Source organism: Mobula hypostoma, chromosome 10, assembly GCF_963921235.1.
Source record: "Mobula hypostoma chromosome 10, sMobHyp1.1, whole genome shotgun sequence".
NCBI lineage: Eukaryota > Metazoa > Chordata > Chondrichthyes > Myliobatiformes > Myliobatidae > Mobula > Mobula hypostoma.
The window spans coordinates 30,247,990-30,272,390 of record NC_086106.1 but is presented as its reverse complement, the minus strand read 5'-3'; the positions used below and the strand labels follow the sequence as shown (position 1 = coordinate 30,272,390).

General features: G+C 46.9%; 1 protein-coding gene across 1 annotated transcript; it reads left to right on the top strand.

The window, feature by feature from the left end:
* The first annotated feature begins 3,918 nt into the window (after positions 1-3,918).
* On the top strand, positions 3,919-12,193 carry LOC134352799 (zinc finger protein 239-like). Its single transcript, XM_063060275.1, has 2 exons — positions 3,919-4,370; positions 9,859-12,193. The coding sequence occupies exon 2, from the start codon at positions 10,804-10,806 to the stop codon at positions 11,986-11,988; it is 1,185 nt and encodes a 394-aa protein (XP_062916345.1). The 5' UTR covers positions 3,919-4,370; positions 9,859-10,803; the 3' UTR covers positions 11,989-12,193.
* The last annotated feature ends 12,208 nt before the right edge of the window (positions 12,194-24,401 follow it).

Here is a 24,401-nt window from a genome sequence, read left to right as displayed (position 1 = left end):
CAGAGAATTTGATGCTGTGTCCGCATGCGTGAACTGCGCCCAGCTAGAAGATGAAATGGTGTTCAGCCCCACTCTAACAATGTGACATCAGAGGCCACCATAGAGGCTAAAATAATCTCGGCTGAAATGTTGTCGACACCCACTGATGTCCTTTGTAAACTTACAGGGTATCAAAGTCGAAGGATTTGGCGTGGGATTCTTAAACACAACAACAGATCAGTTCTGCTCGGTTGGTCAATTTGTCAGCACATGATCCTGGAATGTGACGTTGGAGATGTTTGAGAAGACACAGGTGGCGGGAAGGAGAACCCAAACATGTGTTTATTGTAGAGGTGAGATTTCATTGAAACCAGCTGGAGATAAAACATGAAAATTGCCTTCAATTCACTGTTAACAGATTACCTTTGTAGTAACAACATATTTATTATTGATCCTTGGACAAGCCAAATCTCATCCCAACTAGAAACTTCCATGGGCTTTGTGCCTGAAATGAAGCTTCCTGCTGTAACTTCTCAGTTGGACCAGGGATCTGAGAACACACCAGCATCTCTCCACCAGAGACCAGACAACCAACCACTTTAAGTGTAGAAGGGATTCACCGTGTCCAGATAAATCGCCATAGAATTGACCGCAATGAGATGTCATTCACTGGCTCACGTTATGGAAGGGTTTCACAGGGTGATCGCACCTGCAGATACACCGACCAGTTGAAATCGGGGAGCTGCTCCGCGTGTGGGAACTGACAGACCCCAGCATCCAATCTGCAGAGACACCGGTGAGTTCACGCCAGGGAGAGACCGTTCACTTGCTTTGTGTGGGAAGGGATCCACTCAGTTGTCCAACCTAAAGACACATTAGAGAATTCACACCAGAGAGAGGCCATTCACATGCTCCGTGTAGGAAAGGATATTCTCGGTGAAGCAGCCTGAAGATACATCAGCGGGTTCATAGAACCTGCTCACCTGTTCCGACTGTGGGAGGGATTCATTCAGTTGTCCAACTGCAATCTCATCGGTGAGTTCAGACTGGGAAGACGCCGCTTAACTGCTCTCTGTGTGAGAAGGGATTCACTCGGTCATTCCGGCAATGGAACACCAAATAACTTCACACTTGGGAGGGGCCATTCGTCTGTTCCAAGTGTGGAACGGGATTCATTCGGTCACCTGAGCTACTGCAGCACAGTCATGTCCACACAGAGAAGTAACCGTACACACGTTCTGAGCGTGGGAAGAGTTTCATTAGATTACATTAGATTAGATTAGATTATCAGGACACTCAGTCCTCGTTTATTGTCATTTAGAAATGCAATGCATTAAGAAATGATACAATGTTCCTGCAGAATGATATCACAAAAAAAAACAAGACAAACCAAAGACTAACACTGACAAGACCGTATAATTATAACATATAGATACAGCAGTGCAAAGCAATACCGTAATTTGATAAAATGCAGACCATGGGCACGGTAAAAAAGAAGTCTCAAAGTTCTGATCGACTCCCGATAGTCCCCGAGAGCACCGGCAGAAGGGAGAAACTCTCTCTGCCATAAACCACCAGACACCGACAACTGTCGATGTATTGGAAGCACCCAACCACGGCCGACACTGAGTCCGTCTGAAAACGTCGAGCCTCCGACCAGCCCTTCGACACCGAGCACCGAGCACCATCTCTGTCGAGCGCTTCGACCCCATTCTGGCCGCCGAGCAACAAGCAAAGCCAAGGATTCGGGACCTTCCCCTCCGGAGATTCCGGATCACACAGTAACAGCAGGAGCGAAAAAGGCATTTCAGAAGCTTCTCCAGATGTTCCTCCGTTCTCTCACGTCTGTCTCCATCAAATCAGGATTGTGCACGGTCCCCTACTTGACAGATTACAGATATCATTCACCGGAGTGGCCGCGCACGCTGCGTCCCACCGCCATCTTCTCCTCCTCCTCAGGTAATCTACCGTGTGAGGCACCAACGAGCTCACATTAAGTCGAGTCCACTCGTCTGCCCTTTGCGCAAAGAGAATTACTTTGTCATTCCAGTTGCCGAAACACCAGCGACTTCACGTCAGGGAGCAAGTTTAGATAAGCTGCATATTGAATATTTAACCATCATGCTGGCTGAACCCTGATGGAAGTTCTCCATGAAATGTTAATGTCAGATTCTGAGGTTATTGTGGCTGCTTTTCACACCCAGAACTGAACCCTGTTACTGCGCATTAAGATTAATATCTGCTGACGTTTAACATTGTAGATCTGTGGCACACCAATTAGTTCTGCTTCCCAGGTTCTTACTGTCTCTGCCATACCCCAATGTACAGTAGAGGGGCCACTCGGCTCAGCTGCTCAATACCCATGTTTCTAAACCACATCAGTCCGTTTAAATCCACCCTGCTGGTCACCTCTCGCTTTCCGGGTGATGACACATTGTAATCAGTAACAACAAGTAAGGAGTAACACTCTGTGGGTGAAGAGGTTTGCCCTGAATTTCCTCTGTGACTTTCTGCCTCTCTGGGGGGTTTCACCCAAATATTCCTCTTTCCTCGGGGCAAAGGAAGAATGTTATGGTTGGTTAAACTCCTTCTTCTCTGCTCTTTTCAATTTTATGTGTCATTTCCACTGGTTTCAAAGGGTTGTTCCTCCCACTGCTGCGTTGATTCAAAACACTACTCTCCTCTAAAATATGAGAGCAGAATCGTGGGTAAATGTTCGATGGAGCCAACCGGGGCCAGCACAAGGCAGGGTTTTGGAGCTCCGGAAAGTGATGGTGGAGCATCTGTGGGGAGGAGGAGGGAATTGGTCCAGGAGGTTGGGCTACAAAAGAAACATTTGAAGCTGATTGGTGAAAAAAAAGAGCGGTTTTATTTCTGCAAAATGCTGGACGAAGTCAGCAGGTCGGGCAGCATCTATGGAGAGGATTAAACAGTCGAAATTTTGAGCTGAGATCCTACACTACACTGGTGGCTGGGGAAGACTTTCGGCCTATAGCCTCGACTGTTTGTTCATCTGCATTAGATGTCACCAAAGCCGCTGAGTTCGTGTAGCATTTTGTGTGTGCTGTTCAATATTTCCTGCAGCTCTTGTGTGTTTATTTTATATCTGCATTTGTAAGTGTGACTTTGACTTTTAACACACTGAGAACTTGTTAGTATGGAGTAACACACATCAAAGTTGCTGGTGAACGCAGCAGGCCAGGCAGCCTCTCTACCAAGAGGTACAGTCGACGATTCGGGCCGAGACCCTTCGTTAGGACTAACTGAAGGAAGAGCTAGTAAGACATTTGAAAGTGGGAGGGGGAGGGGAAGATCCAAAATGATAGGAGAAGACAGGAGGGGGAGGGATGGAGCCAGAGCTGGACAGGTGATTGGCAAAAGGGATCTACCGGGATCTCCCAGTGGCTACACATTTTAATTCCACATCTCATTCCCGTTCTGATATGTCTATCCATGGCCTCCTCTACTGTAAAGATGAAGCCACACTCAGGTTGGAGGAACAACACCTTATATTCCGTCTGGGTAGCCTCCAACCTGATGGCATGAACATTGACTTCTCTATCTTCTGCTAATGCCCCACCTCCCCCTCGTACCCCATCCATTATTTATTTATATACACACATTCTTTCTCTCTCTCCTTTTTCTCCCTTTGTCCCTCTGACTATACCCCTTGCCCATCTTCTGGGTTTTCCCCCTCCCTCTTTTCCTTCTCCCTGAGCCTCCTGTCCCATGATCCTCTCATATCCCCTTTGCCAATCACCTGTCCAGCTCTTGGCTCCATCCTTTCCCCTCATGTCTTCTCCTATCATTTTGGATCTCCGCCTCCCACTCTCACTTTCAAATCTCTTACTAGCTCTTCTTTCAGTTAGTCCTGACAAAGGGTCTCGGCCCGAAATGTCGACTGTACCTCTTCCTAGTGATGCTGCCTGGCCTGCTGCGTTCACCAGCAACTTTGATGTGTGTTGCTTGAATTTCCAGCATCTGCAGAATTCCTCGTGTTTACGTTAGTACAGAGTGTATGGTTTGCGGGAGCTTGCTGCGTTAAAGGAACTACTGAGTGTTCGATATGAAAACATAGACTGGATTTGAGACATGTGGTAGGGGGGAACCGGAGCTTGCAGACAGCTTGAATGGCACTTTGGTTGCCCAGAAATCTCCGCGCTTCAGGATTCGCCGCCTGTGACCTACCGATTAAATGCGCATGCGGGTAGGTCGCCGATAGGTGACGAATATCGTGCAGGCACTGAGTGGACTAAAGGTTCCGGGTGAAGTTCTGCTGAAGGGTCTCGTCCCGAAACGCCGACTGAACTCTTTTCCATAGGTGCTGCCTGGCCTGCTGAGTTCCCCAGCGTTGTCTGTGTGTTGTAAAGGTTCTGGAAGATCGGCAGCAGGTAGGAGCAGGGTTCCGGGTGGGGCTTTCAAGGGCACCAACAGCTCCAGTCCTTTCCCACCCTTTCTCCCGTAACCAGGCCCCAGGGAGTTTTCTGCTGATCGGCGACGGTGTCAAGTTTCCGCGCATGCGCGTCGCTTTGGTCGGGTCGGACCTACGGGTTTCTCGTTCGTGGGGTCTTCTGGGTATATTCGCAGCCATGGTGGCGTTTCCCCCGCTTTCCCCGCCCGTTCGTCGGCGCCTTTGGAAGCGCGGTTGGATGGATCTGTCAAACACATCCGAGCTTCAGCTATCTAAACCCAAGGATTAGGAACTTGGAACCAAAGTGTATTCCCTCCGTCTCCGCCGCATCTGCTCCCAGCATGAGGCTTTCCGTTCCAGAACATCTCAAATGTCCTTTCTTTATGATCGTGATTTCCCTCCAGCCGTCATCAAAGATGCCCTCACCCCATCCTCCCGCCACCACAACAGGGACAGAGTTCCCCTTGTCCTCACCTACCACCCCACCAGCCTCCGGATCCAGCACATTATCCTCCGCAACTTCCGCCACCTTCAACAGGACCCCACCACTAAGCACATCTTTCCGTCTCCACCCCTCTCCGCTTTCCAAAGGGATCGTTCCCTTCGCGACTCCCTGGTCCACAACGTCCCTCTCCACGGATCTCCCACTCAGCACTTATCCCTGTAAGCGCAAATGCTACACCTGTCCCTACACCTCCTCTCTTGCCACCATTCAGGGCCCCAAACAGCCCTTCCAGGTGAGGCAACACTTCACTTGTGAGTCTGTTGGGTCACCTATTGCATCCGGTGCTCCCGGTGCGGCCTCCTCGACATCGGTGAAACCTGACGCAGACTGGGGGACCGCTTCTTCCAGCACCTCCGCTCCGTCCACCACAACAGACAAGATCTCCCGGTTGCCGCCCACTTCAACTCTGCTTCCCATTCCCATTCGGATATGGCCATACATGGCCTCCTATACTGCCATGATGAGGCTAAACTCAGGTTGGAGGAGCAACACTTCATATACTGTCTGGGTAGTCTCCAGCCCCTTGGTATGAACATTGAATTCTCCAACTTCCGGTAATTCCCTCCCCCTCCCTTCCCCCATCCCTATGTCACTCTGCCCCTCCCCCAGCTGCCTCCTACTACCCATTGTGCTTTCCCCTTTTCCTTCTTCACCTTTCCTGCCTATACCCTCCCTGCTTCCCCTCCTCCAAGCCTTTATCTTTCCCCTTACTGGTTTTTCACCTGGAACCTACCAGCCTTCTCCTTCCCACCCTCCCCCCACCTTCTTTGTAGGGCCTCAGCCCCCTCTCTCTTCAGTCCTAACGAAGGGTTCCAGCCCGAAATGTTAACTGATCGTTTCCACGGATGCTGCCTGACCTGCTGAGTTCCTCCAACTTGTTGTGAGTGTTGCTTTGACCCCAGCATCTGAAGAATATTTTGTGTTTACAAAGTATATTTCCGAGTTAATCTTGGATGAAGACGGACAAATGAATTACCGAACGTTCAGATTAGTTCCGATGTTCGAACCAGTTGATGTTGAAATCTTGGTAACATGCTTAGTGAGACTGAGGCTTAAAAAGAAAGTTTCCAGCCAATTAAACTATCAGTGAGTGTTGAACAGGAAAAAGAAACAACAAAATCCTTGCATCATCTTTAATCCTTTAGGACCTCGTGAAGGTCAAATCATAGGGTATATGAAGGTGGAGGTTAATAGGTTTCTGATTAATCAGGGCACCAAAGGTTATGAGGAGAAGGCAGGAAAATGGGGCCGAGAGGGATGATGGATCAGCTTTGATGGTTAGCAGAACAGACTCGATGAGCTGAATGGCCTAATTCTGCTCCTATGTTTTATGGTCTTATGGTTTTTCCCTTTGCCTGTGGTTTATTCAAGAAAAGATGAAGAACGATTGTATATCTGTGGCACAGGTAGTTCAGTGATATATGCTTCTTCAATTATGATATTGTGTTGGCGCATGGCCAAGTGGTTAAGGCGTTGGTCTAGTGATTTGAAGGTCGCTAGTCCAAGACTCAGCTGAGGCAGCATGTTGTGTCCTTGAGCAAGGCACTTAACCACACATTGCTCTGCGACGACACCGGTGCCAAGCTGTATGGGTCCTAGCGCCCTTCCCTTGGACAACATCGGTGGCGTGGAGAGGGGAGACTTGCAGCATAGGCAACTGCTGGTCTTCCATATGACCTTCCCCAGGCCTGCGCTCTGGAAACTTTCCAAGGCACAAATCCATGGTCTCATGAGACTAACGGATGTCTATATAATTATGATATTATGTCTTTTTACGTACATATCTATAGAGATGATTCAAAAATCCTGTGACAGTTTCAGTTTGTGTTCCAAACTTCAGGTGTCTATGAAGAAAAGATTATCAGATAAAGTATCAGTATTCACAACTGAGATGGTTGCTGTTATTTTGGCTTTGAAATGGATCAAAGAAGTATGCCCTGATTATGTACTTCTGCGCTCTGACTCATTCTCAGTTTTGACACCTATTAAAACAGGTATTTCATATTCTTCTGGAGATTGGACAACATCTGTTGAGGCTGCAGGGTCTAGGCTTGTGTATACATTTCCTATGGGTCCTTGCCCATGTTGGAGTTGAAGCAAATGAGGTGGCAGACGTTCCTGCCAAGTGATCACCTAAAATTAAGGATGTAAATGTAGTGGTGCTTTTGCATAAGGGGGAGGTGAAAGCCATAATTAAAAAGTGTGTACAATCACTGTGGCATCAAAGTTGGGATCAGGAAAAGAAATGAAGGTGAGAACTCAACTGGGAGATGCTTGTAACAGGAGGGAGGAAGTTTTAATTACATGTCTGGGTATTGGACTTACTAGGTTGAATAATTCCTTATTTGGAATTAATAGGCATGATATGGACACTTATAGCTGTCAAGAAACAGTGCAGCATATTTTGTTTGAGGTGCAAAGGAAACCTCCGATTGCTAAATTGAAATCCATGCAGCACACACAGTTTAACACAGAACATTTGTTAGGACGTTACTGCCACCACAATGTATGTAAGCACGTATTTGACTCTCTGAAATGTGCTGTACCTTTTGTTATCCTTTGGGGATTTTTGGAGGGGGTATACTTGCTGTCTTTTTGGTCCACACTCCAACCCAGTAGATGGCAGTAATGCACCTTGTATTGGTCTGCCAATTACCATTAAACTTACAAGAAGAAGCAGGTAGGAGTGGGGCTCTGGGAGTGAGTTTCACCAGCACGGGACACACTGGCCACGCGGCCCGGCACAATCGCAGCTCTCTCCTCCTCTCTCTGCCCATGATCCATACCTGGGACCTGGGGAATTTACTGCTGATGAGTGAAGATGCCAGTGCCACTTTTACAGCACTCGAATATCGCTGAGACCATGACAGATAGATAGGTATCTAGTCTGTGGAGCCTTCTGAGTACAGGGGCAACCATGAGTGACGTTTGCAGTGCCTTCCCTGCCAGTCCGTGGGGTGCGTTTGTAAGTGCAGACAGATGCAATTGCATGCGTGTTTCCTCTTCAAACCAACATATAATTGCATGTGTCACATTGTTGGCAAGAAGGGCTGTCTTATTGAAATGGAGGGATACCTCTGCCCCTACATTAATTCAATGGTTTTCTCAAGTAATGTTATGTCTTAGCTTGGAAAAAATTGGAAGTAGAACTTTTGATCCTCAATTTGATTTTGAGAGAAGATGGGGCTCTTTTGCCAAATATTATCATTTAATTTGAATTAATTTACATGGTTTCCTTCCAGTCTTATTTATATAAATGTGAATTGGCGGTTGATGATTTTTCTTCTTATATATGTAGATGATTGTAAGACGTATTGCTCCAGGAGTTGGATCCTAAAGGGTTTTCCCCCCTCTCTTCTTTTTTCTTTTTCTTTCTCTTGTAGTTACTGTTTTTTTCTTTTAGTAGTTGGGTTTCTCTTTTTCCTTCTTTTCTTTTTCATATATTATCATTAAAGAATATATTATACTTTTTTGGTAAGTTTTTTTTCTTCAGCTTTATTAACTGTATATATTTCAATCTGCTGAAATCTTGCACCATTTTAAAGCTGTAGAAGATTATCTATCAATAAAAAGATTTTTAAAAATGTGAGTGCAGACAGAGGAGCAGGGAGTGGATGGATCTCCCAGGCACAGCTGAGCTCCAGCTGGCTGAGTCCAAGGTTCAGGAAATTGGAACAAAAATACATTTTCCAGTTAATCTTGAAGGAAGAGTTTCCAGGGCACCTTTCAGATAAATGGATTAGCGAACATTGAGATCAGCTCTGATGCTGGCATCAGGCTGATGTTGAAATCTTGGTAGACAATGTGTTTAGTTGAGACTCCCCTCACCTTCTTACTCTGACTTCACATCTCCTTTTCCTCCAGCCTTGCTAAAGGGTCTCAGCCCGAAACGTCGACTGTTTACTCGTTTCCATAGATGCTGCCTGGCCTACTGAGTTCCTCCAGCATTTTATGTGTGTGTGTGTGTCGTTCAACAGGTGTGGACTCACTTTCAGGGACTCTGCAGATAATGCCCTGTGTGTCATTCAACATACATCAAAGTTGCTGGTGAACGCAGCAGGCCAGGCAGCATCTATAGGAAGAGGCGCAGTCGACGTTTCAGGCCGAGACCCTTCGTCATCCATTTACTTTTTTCACTGTTTGCATGATTTGTACTTTTTTTCCCCCACACATTGGGCATCTGATGGTCTTTGAAGTGTGGATGTTTTTAAGTGGGTTCTATTGTGTTTCTTTGTTTTGTGGCTGTCTGCAAGCAGACCAATCTCAAGGTTCTATGGGGTACACACACTTTGACAGTATATGTACGTTTGAACTATGAACTTGAACTTGCTTTAAAATGTCAACAAGTGTTGCAAAGAAGAAACACACCCTACATCAGCTTTGATTCTTTAGAAAATCACCTTTGTTCAACCTCCTCTGTTTCTGGATGTTTCTACCCATGGCAACATGTTTTTGACCCATTTTCTCTGGGTGGGTAATGACATCAAACACGTTTGTCTAAGGTAACAAATGACCTGTAGCTTTCACATCACAACGTGCCTCAGGTTAATGATCTGTCTGAGAAAGACTAATGCCCTTCCCTTCATATTCATTGGCATTGCCATCGATGAATTCACCACTGTCAATCAATGGACCCAGAGTAATTAATGAGTCTCAAGGATCAGCCATGTAATATCATGTGATCCTTGTGGTGCTGTGGGACATACCCAGAACGTGAAATAGTTCTAATAGAGAGAGACAAACTGAGCAAGCTCATAGATGAAAGGTGGGCAGAACTTATCCATTCTGACAGAGACAGAACGTGTCAGTCTGATCTGTGCCAGTTAGAGGATGAGTTGTTCCTCCAACTTGTGTTGAACCTCACAGTGACAGTGTGATGTCAGATCTCACCACAGAGATTAAAATGATCTCATCTGAAATGCTGTCCTTCACCCACTGATTTCTTTTGAAAATCTTTTCGCAGGTTGGAAACGGCAAAGGATTTGCAAACGGAAATCTCAAACACAACAACACATCAGTTCTTCTGTGTGTGTCCAGATATTTCCTTAACACCAATATATTTGCTATCGATCCTTGGAGATGAAGACGTATCTCATCCCAGCTGGACCTGTGTTTTGTGTCTGAAAGGAAACATTCTGTTTTAACTCAGTGAAATTCGCTGGAACCGGGGTGCTGAGAACACACCAGCATTTGTTCACCAGAGATCAGTTCATCAGCTGCAATGATTTTACAAGGGGCTAACTTCTGACTTGGTGAATTGTCAGACAATTGATAGCAGGGAGATATCATTCACCTGCTCTTAATGTGGGAAGGTATTCACTCACTCAGTCCACCCCTAGTCACAGCAGTGAGTTCGCACTGTGGAGAGGCCATTCACCTGCTCTGTGTGGGAGGGGATATACTCAGTATCCAGCCTGACGATATACACCAGAGTCAGATCATTCATCTGTTCTTCTGACTGCGGTATATGACTCATTCTGTCGTCCAAGCTGAAGGTGCATCCGAAAATTCACCCCAGTGAGTGACTGCTCACCTCCTCGGTACATGGGAAGAGATTCCCTCACGCAGCCCACCCGCAGACACAGCAGTGAGTTCAGGAGGGAGACAAATGTTCCGTGTATGGGAAGAGAATCACTCTGTTATCTGATCTGCTGACACACCAGTGAGTTCACACTGAGGAGAGGTGTACATCATTTTCTCGAAATGTAGGAAGGGATTCACTCAGTAATTCCATCTGTAGCTACACTGGAGAGAGACTGTTTCCCAGCTCAGACTGTGGGAAGGGATTCACTCAGTCAGTTCAATTGAAGGTACCTCAACGAGTTCACACTGGGGTGAGACATTCACCTGTTCAAGCTGTGGGAAGGGACTCGCATAGTCTCCCCACCAGTCAATTCACACTGGGGAGATGCCGTTCACCTGCTCAGAATGTGGGAAGGGATTCACTCGGTCATTTCAACTAAAGGTACATAAGCGAGTTCATACTGGGGAGAGGCCCTTCGCCTGTTCTGAATGTGGGAAGTCATTCACTCAGTCCTCCCACCTACAAGCACACCAGCGAGTTCACAGGGGGGAGAGGCCGTTCATCTGTTCCGAGTGTGGGAAGGGATTCACGCAGTTATCCAACCTACAGACACACCAGTCAGTTCACACTGGGGAGAGACCGTTCACCTGCTCAGACTGTGGGAAGGGGTTCACTCGGTCATCTGACCTACTGGCACACCAGTCAGTTCACAGTGGGGAGACGCCGTACATCTGCGCAGACTGTGGGAAGGCGTTTACCCGGTCATATCACCTGCAGAGGCACCAGTCAGTTCACACGGGCGAGAGGCCGTTCATCTGTTCTGTGTGTGGGAGGGGATTCACTCAGTTATGTCACCTACTGTCACACCAGTCAGTTCACACTGGGGAGAAACCGTTCACCTGCTCAGACTGTGGGAAGGGATTCACTCGGTCACCTGAGCTGCTGGCACACCAGTTAGTTCACACTGGTGAGAGGCCGTTCACCTGCTCAGACTGTGGGAAGGGATTCACTCAGTCATCTCAACTGAAGGTACATCAGCGAGTTCACACTGGGGAGAGGCCGTTCACCTGCTCTGAATGTGGGAAGGGATTCACTCGGTCATCTGACCTTCTGGCACACCAGTCAATTCACACTGGGGACAGGCCATTCACCTGCTCAGTTTGTGGGAAGGGATTTACTCGGTCATCTCAACTGAAGGTACATCAGCGAATTCACACTGGGGAGAGGCCGTTCACCTGCTCTGAATGTGGGAAGGCATTCAAAAGGTCATGTCACCTACAGACACACCAGTCAGTTCACACTGGGGAGAGACCGTTCACCTGCTCAAACTGTGGGAAGGGATTCACTCGGTCATCTGACCTACTGGCACACCAGCGAGTGCACACTGGGGAGAGGCCGTTCACCTGCTCAGACTGTGGGAAGGGATTTACTCAGTCATCTCAACTGAAGATACATCAGCGAGTTCACACTGGAGAGAGGCCGTTCACCTGCTCTGAATGTGGGAAGGGTTTCATTCAGTCATCCAGCCTTGTAAAGCACTACCGAGTTCACACTCGGGAAAAGGTTTAAATAAGCAGCCTGCTGGATATTTAACCCTCACAGTTTCTGAGTCCAGAGACACTTTCGAAAGTGACAATTGTGGCCAATCACTGCGATGTTTGCGGCGTCTCATCACACCCAGTGCTCCACACTTGTCACTGGTATGACAGGAGCTTCTCCTGCAGGTGTTCAGCTTTGATCCGACTGGAATTTAGTAACCTGTATCTGTGACAAATAAATGAGTTCTATTTTAAACTCTGTCTCAGGTGCTTTGTGAATTTACAGCACACCCACTATATAGTAGGGAGTCAACTCAGGCCAGTTTGTTACTACTCGTGTTTCTCTTCCATTTTAAATCCATTCCTGCTGTTCACCTCTTGTTCTCTCTGTGCTGATGGGTTCCAAATCATTACCACTCCGTGGCTGAAGAGGTTTCTCTTGAATTTTCTGCATAACTTTCTAGAGACTGGAGAAGAAGACCATCTCGCTGCTGTTGGGTGTGACATGTTCTTTGTGCCACATATCTCTGGGTTGAGGAAGAATGACATTGGTTGTTACTCTCCTTATTCCCAGCTCTTGAACATTATTGGTAATCTTCTGTGCATTTAAAGGGCTGTGTGTCACACAGCTGGTTGTTACAATATAGCATTGTCCTCTAAAGTCTGAAAGCAGAGTGAGTTGAATATTCAACTTAGCAAGCTCAGAAACCAGTGACGGTGTTTGGGGCTCTGGAGTGTGGTGGGGTAACAGCACGTGATCAGAAGCAGGGGACGTGGCAATGAATGAGAAAGTCACAAAATTCACAGGGAAAACGAAATAGGTTAACTGTCACTGTTGGAACACCGAATGCTTATTGACATTGAGTTTATTGTAGGTGGGAGTTTGCTTTGCTAATATTATAAAAATATTGATTGGATTGGTGCCATTTAGCAGGGGAGGGGGGACAGTGATTGTAAACGATTTCAATGGTGCTGTTGTTAGCCAGAAACCTCTGTGCTTCAGAATGGACTGTTACTGCAAATCGAGTGCACAAGTGGTGAAGGGTGTGCATGCACTCCGTGGGAAATGGCTCCAGGAATGGGAGCAGTGGACCTCCCAGGCACAGCAAACATCTGGCTATCTGAATCTAAAGATCTGGGACTCGACCCAAAAATATACTTCCAAGTTTTTCTCGCATGAAGAATTTATTGTGTTTCTTTCAGATAAGTAGATAAGCAATTGGATTAGTAATTTCTACCAATTGGAATGGAGCATTGAGATCAGATGCGATATGCAGAACCAGCTGATGTCCATACCTCGGTAGATAACGGGAATAGCTGATATTGGAGCATAAAAGAAAGAACTGCATCCAAGTTCCAGTGAATCAAAATGCCTATTAGAGCAACATGGGAAACATTATCGCCTTGTATTACTTTTTGTTCTTCAGCAAACCATCTTAATTTGTCAAATGTCCTCTGCTTGTAGACCCTTCTGCCAAACGAGACAATTATTTCTTTTATTCTTTCTGGGTGCATAATGATAACAAACACCCTTGCCTTGGGTAACAAGTGACCTGTAGCATTCAAACCACAGAGTTGCTCACATTAACAACCTCCAATGAGAAATTCTAATCACCTTCCCTTGGCATTCCTTAGCATTACCATTACTGAGTTCACCATCGTCAATGATCACAGTGATTAGATAATCTCCAGGAGCAGCCACGTAAATACTATGTGCTCCTAGCAGGGCAGTGGGATATGCCCAGAACTTTTAAGCTATAGCAATGGACAGAGACAAACTGGGCCATATCATTGAGAGATGATGGGTAGGCTTGACCCTTTATGTTACAGACCGGTAGACAGTCATGGAATTTGATGCTGAGCCCAGATGCCTAAACCGTGATGAGAGAGAAGATGAGGATGATGTAGTGAATCCCGCCCACAATTTTCATCTAACTTGTGTGGAGCCTCACTAAAAGTGTGACATCAGAACTCACCTTAGAGACTAAAACCATCTCACCTGCAGTACTGTTCTTCGCCCATTGGTGTATTTTGTAAACGTCTTATAATGTAGAAAAGACAAGGGATTTTTCTGTATGGCAAATCTCAAACACAACAATTCATCAGTCTGTGAATATCAGTTTACCAACATTTGAATACCACCAGTGTTTGAATGTGGAGGATGTCATGGTCCAGTCCATGATGTCCGCATTCCGGTTCACGGTCCAGTCTATCGAACCTTGCTCCAGGTTTTCCTGTCTACCCTGTTTCTGTTCCTGTTGAGCTCTAATTGAGGCAGCTGATTCTCGTTGGGGCTGACTGCATAAATACCTCCAGAGACCAGGGCGTGGTGGCTGGATTGTTCTCGTCCTGACTCCTTGTATCCCTTCCCCTGCCTTCTGTTTCCTCGCCTGAAGCCTTGCCATGCCTTGCTGATAACTCTCGCCTCGCCTGAAGTTCTTGTCTCGCCTTGCATTGCCTGAAGCCTTGCCTTGTCTTGCTGGTAATTCTCACCTCGTCTCGCCTGAAGTCTTGTCTTGGAGCCACCCTGAACCTAGCTCCCTTTCTGTCCCTTGCCTCTGTCGGGTAAGCCAGGCCAGATTGCCGTTATCCTGCGGTGGGTCCTGTCCCTTCCTGTCCCTTTCCTCCGTCGGGTAAGTCAGGCCAGATTGCCGTTACCCTGCGGTTGGTTCTGTCCCTCGCCTCCGTCGGGTGGAGATCAGCGCCCTGCCCAGGAGGAGCTTCAAGACCCCAAGCGTCAAGCCTCACCCCAAGCCTCACCTCCATCTCTGGTCTCAAGCCTCGCCTCCATCTCTGTTCTCAAGCCTTGCCTTCAGTCTCTGGTCTCAAGCCTCACCTTCAGTCTCTGGTCTCAAGCTTTGCCTCAAGTCTCTGGTCTCAAGCCTCGCCTCCAGTCTCTGGTCTCAAGCCTCACCTCAAGTCTCTGGTCTCCAGCCTCGCCTCAAGTCTCTGGTCTCCAGCCTCGCCTCAAGTCTGAAGACTCCAGCCTCGTCCTGTCTGACAGCCAAGTCACGTCCTTGCCTAGTTCTGGGGTCCAAGCCAGGGGAAAGACCCAGGTTCTGGGTCTTTGTCCAGTCTCCGGCTCGGAGTCCAAGCCAGGGCTCCTAGCTCTTTTGTCCAGACCTGTTCCCGGTTCCCGGTTTTCGTGTCCATGTTCTAGCCCTCACCCTGTATCCTAGTCCTGTCCCAAGTACTTCAGTGTCTGTGTCTTGCACTTGGGTCCGTTCCCAGCCACCACCTTATGACAGAGGAGGAGGTGCTTGAGAAGACAGTACATCAGTAGCATCGAGGAGAACTCGAACGTATGTCAGTGTAGGGTCTAGTGTAGACGAACCAACCTGGAGATAAATATTGCAACACCAACAAATTTGTTGATCCTTGGAAAAGAAGGCATATCTCACCCCAGCTTGAATTTGTACCTGAAATAAAGTTCTCCTTGAAGCCCATTGGATACAGGGCCCTGTAGATCTTCCCTAGAGATCAGACGCTCAACTCTGCTTAAAATGTGGGAGGGATCCACTACATCATCTGACCCGATGAGCTCTTAGCAAGGAAATCATTCACTTGCTCTGAGTCGTTCATCTAGCTCGCAAACACACCAGCGAGCTCACACTGGGGAGAGGTCATTCACCTGATCTTTCTGTGCGAAGGCAGATATTCCAAACTACAGAATCACCAGTAAGATCACGGTGTGGAGAAGCCACTCCCTTGTTCAGTGGGTGGAAGAGATAAACCCAGTAATCCAGTCTGAAGGTACATCAGTAATTCACAACACATTCTCCTGTACTGACTGTGGGAAGATTCATTCAGTTGTTCCAACTGAAGACTCATCAGAAAATTCACACTGGGGAGAGGCCGTTCACCTGTGGGATGGGATTCGATTCATTCAGTACCCTGTGTTACGTACCCCGTAACGGGTTAAAGAACCAGCTGAAAAGAAAAACACCTTGGAGTCTGGTATTGCTGTTAACTAATGGTGTTTATTAGTAACTACGCAATACAGTAATATTAATTCAGATACGTCGAACAGGTTAGCAATGATTATATATATAAGGGTGGAAATATATAAAAGTCAAGCTTCTTCAAGCTTAGGAAGTAAATGGATACAGTCTTACGATGATGAGTAAAGTTCAGTTCAGTTCGTGGTATTGAGTTGATGTAGTGATGGAGAGAGAGAGAGTTGTTTAGTTCTTCAGGTAAGCTGTTGCCGTCGATTATCCGTTGTCCTCCGAAATCCTTTGGAAGTCACCGAATGTGACCACAACAAGAGGACCGTCTTCTGTGGGTAAGTTATCAACCCAGGCGAGGGCTGGAAACACGAATAACTTCCCACCGATCACACCTTTCTTCACTGCGAGAACCACTGGTCGATTCTCCTGATTGACCCTCCAAAAACCCACTTTTCTGTGGGCACAACAAAGCTCATGCAGTGTCCAAAACCATGTGTCTGTCCAACAACCAGCTGACCTTGTATTTATCTCAGCATGCTGAACACCAGCTGTCCATCACATAACCCCGCCCTCGGTCACCATGACAACCACGAGCTGCTCGTTCTCGCTCCCTTTCACAAGCTGTCTGTGCTGTACAGCTGCACGCTCTCCCTCTATTTAAAGGTACAGCCCATAAGGGATAATTCAGGATCCTGTCGCATCTGCATGCATGAAGGAATTTCTCCAGCCACCTCACCTGTAGACACACCGGCGAGTCAACAGTGTGGAGAGACCGTTTATCTATTCCGACAGAGCGAAGGGATTCACTCAGTTGTCCCACCTTGTGACGCAATAGCAAATCCACACTGAGAGGCTACACACCTGTCCTGTGTGAGCAAAGAGGTTTACTCGGTCATCACTCCTGCTGAAACACCAGCAAGGGCACACGGAGAAGGCAGTTTAAACAACTATGTTCAGATTTTACCAATTAGGTTAACTAAATCCATTTGCAAGTTTAAGAGTGGCTCCTGTCAGATTCTGCAGTTATTGCTGCTGTTCATCACACCTGGGACTGAACCTGGTCACTGGGTACAGGAGGGTTTGTTCTGATGACATTGGCCTTTAATTGGACTGGAGATACAGATTGTGAATCCGTTAAAAAATCTGTTTTAAAACTTGTGTTTCCGATCCTTTCTGACTCCATAGCATACCCAATATACAGTAGTGAGGCCAATCTGCCCCTCCGGTCCCACCCAGTGTTCTGTCGTAAATAAATCAGTTTTATTTAAAATTTTGTGTTTCTGATCCTTACTGACTCTGTAACACACTAAACATTAGAGGCCATTCCGCCCCTCTAGTCCCTGCCAGTGTTCCTGTCCCACCACCCTGTACTGATGTTCTTTTGTCCCTCTCTGTTCACTCAGCTCCCCCTTCAATCCATCCCTGCCGCTCCCCTCAGTCTGTCCCTGTAGTGACGGGTTCCGAACGGTCACCGCTCTGGGTGAAGTGACCTCACCGATCACCTGGTCTCTGACAACTTGCGCTCGCTCTTCCTTCAAACTTTATTTACTTGTGTCCCCGAGCTGCTCTGAAACTTCTGCTCAGAATTGTTATTATTTATGTATACAGACCAAATGATATATTGTGCAACTTCTAATCCCTTATTTGCATACACGGGTGATTTCTTGTACTTTCAGACATACTGAACAACGTATCAAAAGTTGGACAGAAACGGAGCATGGGAAAGTAAAAAACTCTGACGTTAAAAAATGGCTGCCAATGTAAAGAATCGGACCCATACCTGTCTTATTTTGTTATATTTCACTGTTTCTAACAATGGTAGTGCCATAATTGTGGTATAAAATATGAACGGGAATACCCGCAGGATGTGTTTAATCGCCAGAACTATGAACTATTGTTTCATGACGTCGTATGACGTCATGACATATTCATAGTATTTTAATGGTTATTGTCACTATTAGTCCAAATGTCTTATTGTTTCAATCAATTTAGATTTCCCTAACAATGTTCTCTCGGACTTTGACTCCATATTTGAGGTTTTAGCGCTCCATAAACTACAGTTTATGCAAATAAGGATGTCAATGTACATGACCAGTTCGCAGTAGGAGATGACATAGTTAGGAAGATGGACGGACTCTCTGCTTTCTCGTATTCGCACAAAAGGAGTTCGAAGGTGAAGACACTAGCATCCAGCAGGGCAGTCAAAGTTGCTGAAGACCGTGCGTTGTTATTCCGGAGGTTCCTAGTTGTGTCACAGACTGGTGATCTCCAGCTAGACGAAATGATAAACTATGAACTCTGTCCATATCCGATGTCTTTGTTTGAAGCAAAGAATATCTTGCACCAGCCGGATAAGCCACAACTGGCAAAAGCGATAAAGAACTATGTCACCTCCAAATCGGACAATACTGTCACACAGACGGTCCCAGTGACAGATCACTATGTTCTAGATGGGGGTTCACTTCTGCCCCGCTTAAAATGGACGGAGGGTGCACTTACAGTTCAACTGCAGATGACTGTCAAACACTATGCCAGAGTCACTGGAGTGTTCGATGGTTATGGGGTTGGGCCAAGCATAAAGGACTGTACCCATCAGCGTCGAAGTAGAAATTTGAATGCGAACAAGATGAACATTACAGGGGCGACAAATTTTTTTGGAAAAAAGAAGGGTTTCTTGTCGAATGAGGCAAGCAAGCAGGTAATTATCCAGCTCATCATGGAACGGTTGTGACAGAGGCTGCGAAGTGATTCAAGCTGAAGGAGATGCCGACGTTGAGATCGCAAAAGCAGCTGTCACAATGTCTGCTTTCAAATCTACCACCCTCGCTGGAGAAGACACAGATGTCCTCGTACTCTTGCTCTACCATGTAGTGGTAACAGACTGCACTGCACCCCATTTCCGCTCGGACAAGGTGAAATCAAATGCCTATAATATCAAGGTCCTTAAGCAGATACTCGGAGAAGCAGCTTGTAATAATCTATTGTTTCTCCATGCCTTTACCGGATGCGACTCAACGTCCAGAGTATTTGGGATCGGAAAGAAGTCGGGGTTCCAAAGAATCATCAAGAAAGAAAAGGGAATCAGAGACTGTTCGAAAGCGTTCTGTTCACCAAAGTGAAGTCAGGATGTCGTGGAAACCAATAGCTGTAGGGAATGGTGGCATTGTTCAACGGAAATCAGAAGGACTCCCTTGCATCTATCAGATACAATATGCTCTGCGAGAAAGTTTCGAGAGCTAAGACTTCCGTCACGCTGAAAGACTGCCACCAACCACCTCGGCCTGTAAATTTCACTCCCTGCGGACTTACTACCAGGTTATGGAGTGGATGGGCTGTAGTGATGAAATGGAGCCGTCTGAGTGGGGATGGAGGGTAGAAGGGGAAAAACTCGTTCCAGTGATGACAGACAAAAGGTCTGCTCCAGAGGTACTTATTCAGATGATTCACTGCAACTGTGCGGGAGGGTGCAATACGCTAAAGTGTACCTGCAGAAAGCATGGGCTGGAATGCACCAGTGCATGTGGGCATTGCCAAGATGGCAGCTGTGACAATATGACAAATGAGCCAGTGATAGAAGACGATGATGAACAAGACTGCATCTGAGAAGCTATAAGGTGGCATGTGTCATGACGTCAGTATAATACCAGAGGTGTCCCTTGATTACGTCATTAATGACGTTATTACGTCAGTACAAATGCAAATTTAATTCCAGGAACTACTGTTATTTGAAGAACATTGGTGAAAAGATCATTCATTAAAATATCAGCTTTAAAAAACTTGCAATTCGATGGTTATGTCAGATTTTTTACGTTTTTCTGCTGGCGGCCATCTTGTTTTTGATGTCATTTTTGGAGACTTTCCCGTGAGTCAAAATCGTCCAACTTTTGATATGTTGTTCTCCACATCGCATGCTACAATAAACGATCATAAAACGGTTTTTTTTTTTTGCAATTTTTTGGGCTTAGGTGGTATATTGACCCGCCTATGAAGAAAATCTTTGGATGCTGGAAATCCGGAGCAACACATACAAAAAGCTGGAGGAGCTCAGCAGGTCAGGCAGCATCTGTGGAAGTTCATGAACAGTCGACGTTCCAGGCCAAGACCCTTCATCAGGACTGGAAATGACGGGGGAAGAAACCAGAATGAGAAGGTGGGAGGAGGAGAGGAAGGGGTGCAAACTAGAGGGTTACAGGTAAAGCCAGGTGGGTGGTGGAGGAGAGATGAACTAGTATGTTGGGAGGTGATAGGTCGAAAGGGTAAAGGGCTGGAGGGGAAGGAACCTGATAAGAGAGCAGAGTGGACCTGTTGCACGGAGCGACAGAGAACCCAAGTGCAGGACACAGGCACGGAGATTGAGTTGGGATGCTTGCGCAGACGTGAACGTTGAACAGCAAACAGGAGAAATCTTGACACGGAGCTCTGATGTGGAGTCTTGACACCGAGACAGAGTTTTCATGGAATATCTTGAAACTGGAGCTGAACATACAACTAACAGTTCTAAGCAGTCGGGAAACAAAGTTATCACACGGGAATAGACCAACGAACTGGCGACCAGCGGTTGTGACTTCAGGGTTCTTATACTGCAATTCTTGATGGAGACCAGGTGTGCCATCATCAAGCGAATTAGCAGTAAATTGGAAATGAACGATTGGAATCAAGGCAAAATCAAAGGAGATTAGGGGCAAAATAGGGGATTAACAATCGGGACCATGGCAGAACCATAGGAGAAAGAGAAGGAGTAGGGGCGCCCCCTTCCTCCCCTTCTGGGTTACACAGTGAGAGGTCTGAATAATTTGTGGGGAGAAGGGTTCCTGTAGTGAGTGAAACTAGGACCAGAGGGCACAGCCTTAAACTACAGGGATGTCCATTTAGAACAGAGATGAGGAGGAATTTCTTTAGATAGAGGGTAGTGAATCTGTGCAATTCATTGCCACAGACAGCTGTGGAGGCCAAGTCTTTGAGTATCTTTAAAGCGGAGTTTGGTAGGTTCTTGATTAGTCAGAGCATTAAAGGTTACAGGAAGAGTGGAGTGGAGAGGGATAATAAATCAGCCACCATGAAATGGCGGAGCAGTCTCACTGGGCCAAATGGCCTAATTCTGCTCCTATACCCAGTGTAAAAAGAGAAAGGAGAGGGAGGAAGGGGTTCCTAGGGGACTGGTAGACTGAGCAGAGGTGTAATGATCTATGTCATGGTGGTGTGCCTGTATGTGTTGCGGTGATGTGGTGAATGATGTGCTTGTATATGAGAGTGCGGTTAGTGTACGCGTGTGGTAAACAGTGGGCGAGAGAGAGAGGAGAGAAAGACACACACACAAAGGGTTGTTGGAGTTGGTATCAGGTGAGGTGTGGAGTCCCTGTCTCTCCTTCAACCCGGCCATCACCCCCTTCCCTCCTCCCACCGTCTGTACCCAGCCTTAACTGCCACAGAGAAAGATCCGGAGAGACCCGCATTCCCCCCGCTGCCTGCTGCCGAACTGTCTTTCAAAGTCCGACAGCCCTTGGCTTTCCCAGAAGAAAGCTGGGGTTCGGCGTGAGGGGGGGTGGGGGTGGGGGTGGGGGTGGGGGTGGGGGGCAAACAAGGAAATGAGAGCATTCACTCAGCGCCAAAGGCACCGCCGGAAGTCACATTCTTCACTCAAAAATCCGTCAGTCATTCCTCAGCATCTCTGTCCCATACCTCTGCTTCGAGCCCGACACCAGCCCCTCCCGACCAGATAGGATGATACACTATGGTAGGTAGCACGGCCAGGTAGACGGCATGCGAGAGGTTGCAGACGCTCGCTGAGTTCCTCAGAGGCTGATGCTGTGGCTCTGGCTCCACCTCAGTCCCGCCCTCCTCATCTACACAAAGCTCGGAAGGGGGCGGGGCGAGTGGAGGATCTCCTGGTGGTCCTGGTCCTGGTCCTGGGCCTGGCCAAGATGGTCTAGGCGGCGAATGGTGGAAAGCCCTGTCCGGGCTGACTGCCTGCCCCTTTTCCGAGGATACGTCCGTGCCCAGCTGTCCTTGGAGAGGAAGCATGTGGTCGCGGCGGGCATATGGGGGATTTCCGTGAGCGGTGGTCCCGCCCTCCCGCTGTATAGACTGTTTTATACACAGTAGTAACCGTACTGTACTTTAAGTGTAACTATTGTGGTGTTCTTTACCTTAATACGTACCATGGGTCACTAATAAAGAACCATCTTCTGGAAGAAATAGAACTTTTATTTAACAGGGCCAACGAGTGTACAAAACCATGTCTTCCCGATCTTGCCATCATTCCTGCGCATGCTCAGAACTCTCTCCAATCACATTCTTACACGTCATATCACCACATCTTCGGTTTCTTAAAAAGAAAAACAATTACCAACAATGAATAATTTAACATGTCTCTATCAATCTCTCTGGGGGTTTACAAACACGAGTAGACCTTCTAAGTGGTTCACACAGTTCTTGTGTTTCGTTGTTATTTCCGTGTTTTATCTGGTCTGCATCAGTTAACTGAAACTCTGAAGTTGGCTCTTCCTTTAGGTCTTTGCGATTTCTTCTCAACACTGCTCCTTCTTCTGCTCGGACCACATATGATCTGGGTTGTATTTCTTCAAGCTTTCTTAGCTTTCTGTGTCCATGTGTTCATTTTGTCTTGTATCCTTACTTCATCTCCTTGGTGCAGTTCAGGTAATGGACGACAACATCTGTCAAAGCATGTTTTCTGCTTTACTTTGTGTTCACCTTTCCATCTTTTCACTTGTTCACCTCCGTCTGCTCTAAGAAGGCTCTCAGCTATTGGCAGATTGGATCTCACACGACGTCCCATCAAGAGATGAGCAGGTGAAAATCCACATTCAAGTACCGCGATAGACTAACAAAGCTTTATAAAACTCACCTCCACTATCTTTTGCTTTGTGCATCAGTTTCTTGATAATTCCTACTGACTTCTCAACTGAGGGAAAAATGGACTAGATGTTGTATGAACAAAGCCCCATTCATGAGCAAAATGTCTCATGCATTCACCATTGAATTGTGGACCATTGTCTGTGAAAACTTCATCAGGTACCCCTTAACTGGGAAAAACTGATTTCATGCATGTAATTATGTTCTCTGCAGTTGTTCTGCCCAGACAGCATACTTCAGGATACAATGAGTAGTAATCTGTTATTATAGATAATCTTTGTTGTCAGTTTCAAAAAGATCAATGCCTACCTTCTGATAAGGTCTCTGAGGACTAAGATGTGGATGCAGTGGCTCCTTAGGGTTGCTAGGTTGGTAGTGTTACGTACCCGGTAACTGGGTTGCCAAACCAGCAGAAATAGATCACTCAGTTGGAGTCTGGAGTACTAGAACTAAGAAAGTTTTATTAAAGAAACAAGCAACACATTAATCGAAAGGATAATAAATGCAACAGTTCAGCGATGATAAACGCACATGTGCACAGAATTAAGATAACAGCATCAATCAAGCTCTATCGTTGTCTAGGGGTAAATGACCAATTTCAAAATGACTCAAAGTTCAGTCCAGTTAGTAGTTCAGTTCGCAGTAATCGTGGCCATGGCGATGGACAAGGTGGGGGAAGAGAGAGATAGAATAGGAACAACTCATCATTCAGAACACTGCTTCACTCACAGACCAGCAAGATGGCTCACAAACAGCTTTTGGGCGGGTCCTTGGTGATGTCACCTGAGGTCACCGACTGTGACCCCTCCTCCAGATGCGGTCGATCCTCTGCAGTGAACCCGGCACCCAGGCAAGGGCGGACACACACCGGGTTCCCGCTGATCGTACCTTTCCACCCTTGTCGTTGTCTGGCACTTCTCACCCACTCGTGAGAGGCGCACCGCTTCCAGGGTCTCGTTACCTCGGGTGGCGTGTGTGTCGCCTTAGCGAACCTGTCCCTTTTTATCCCCCTGCTGGGGTATCGCCTGTCCATCACTTCAAACAGTTCAGGGTTCAAAGGGGGGGAGCCGCTCCAGACAGCTCTCTCTCCCACATCCCTTCATTACACATCTCCAGACGCTGCTCCATTGTTCCTTATCTCTCCTTCCCCTGAGGGCAGGTGGCAGACCAACTGCTGATGCCACTGATGCTAGCCCAGGCCAGCAAACATCTTAATTTTATGTGTATTCTCGTAACAGTAGTTAAAGCATATTTAACAACAGGACACCAATTCTTCAATTTCGTGATTCATCCAGTGCCAAAACATCACTTCCCGCGCCCTTCTCTTACACTCTTCAATACCTAGGTGGCCTTCATGAATTTTCCCAAGCATTTCTTTTCAGAGACTTTTAGGTATCACAATTCTACTACCTTTGTACAATATCCCATCCACAATAGACAGTTCTGATCTGTGGTTCCAATAATTTTATAGTACTGAGGTACAATCATGCTTATTATCTGGCCATCCACCCATCACCACTTGTATTACCTGACTGAGAATTTTGTCCTCTGTCTCAAGACGCAGCAGTTCCAACTTTTTGGGAGCGCCAGGTACAGTTTCTATGATCATATCAACAAATAC

Coding starts and splice junctions, on each gene's coding strand:
- LOC134352799 (XM_063060275.1), top strand. CDS start 10,804: ATGCCGTTCACCTGCTCAGAATGTGGGAAGGGATTCACTCGGTCATTT.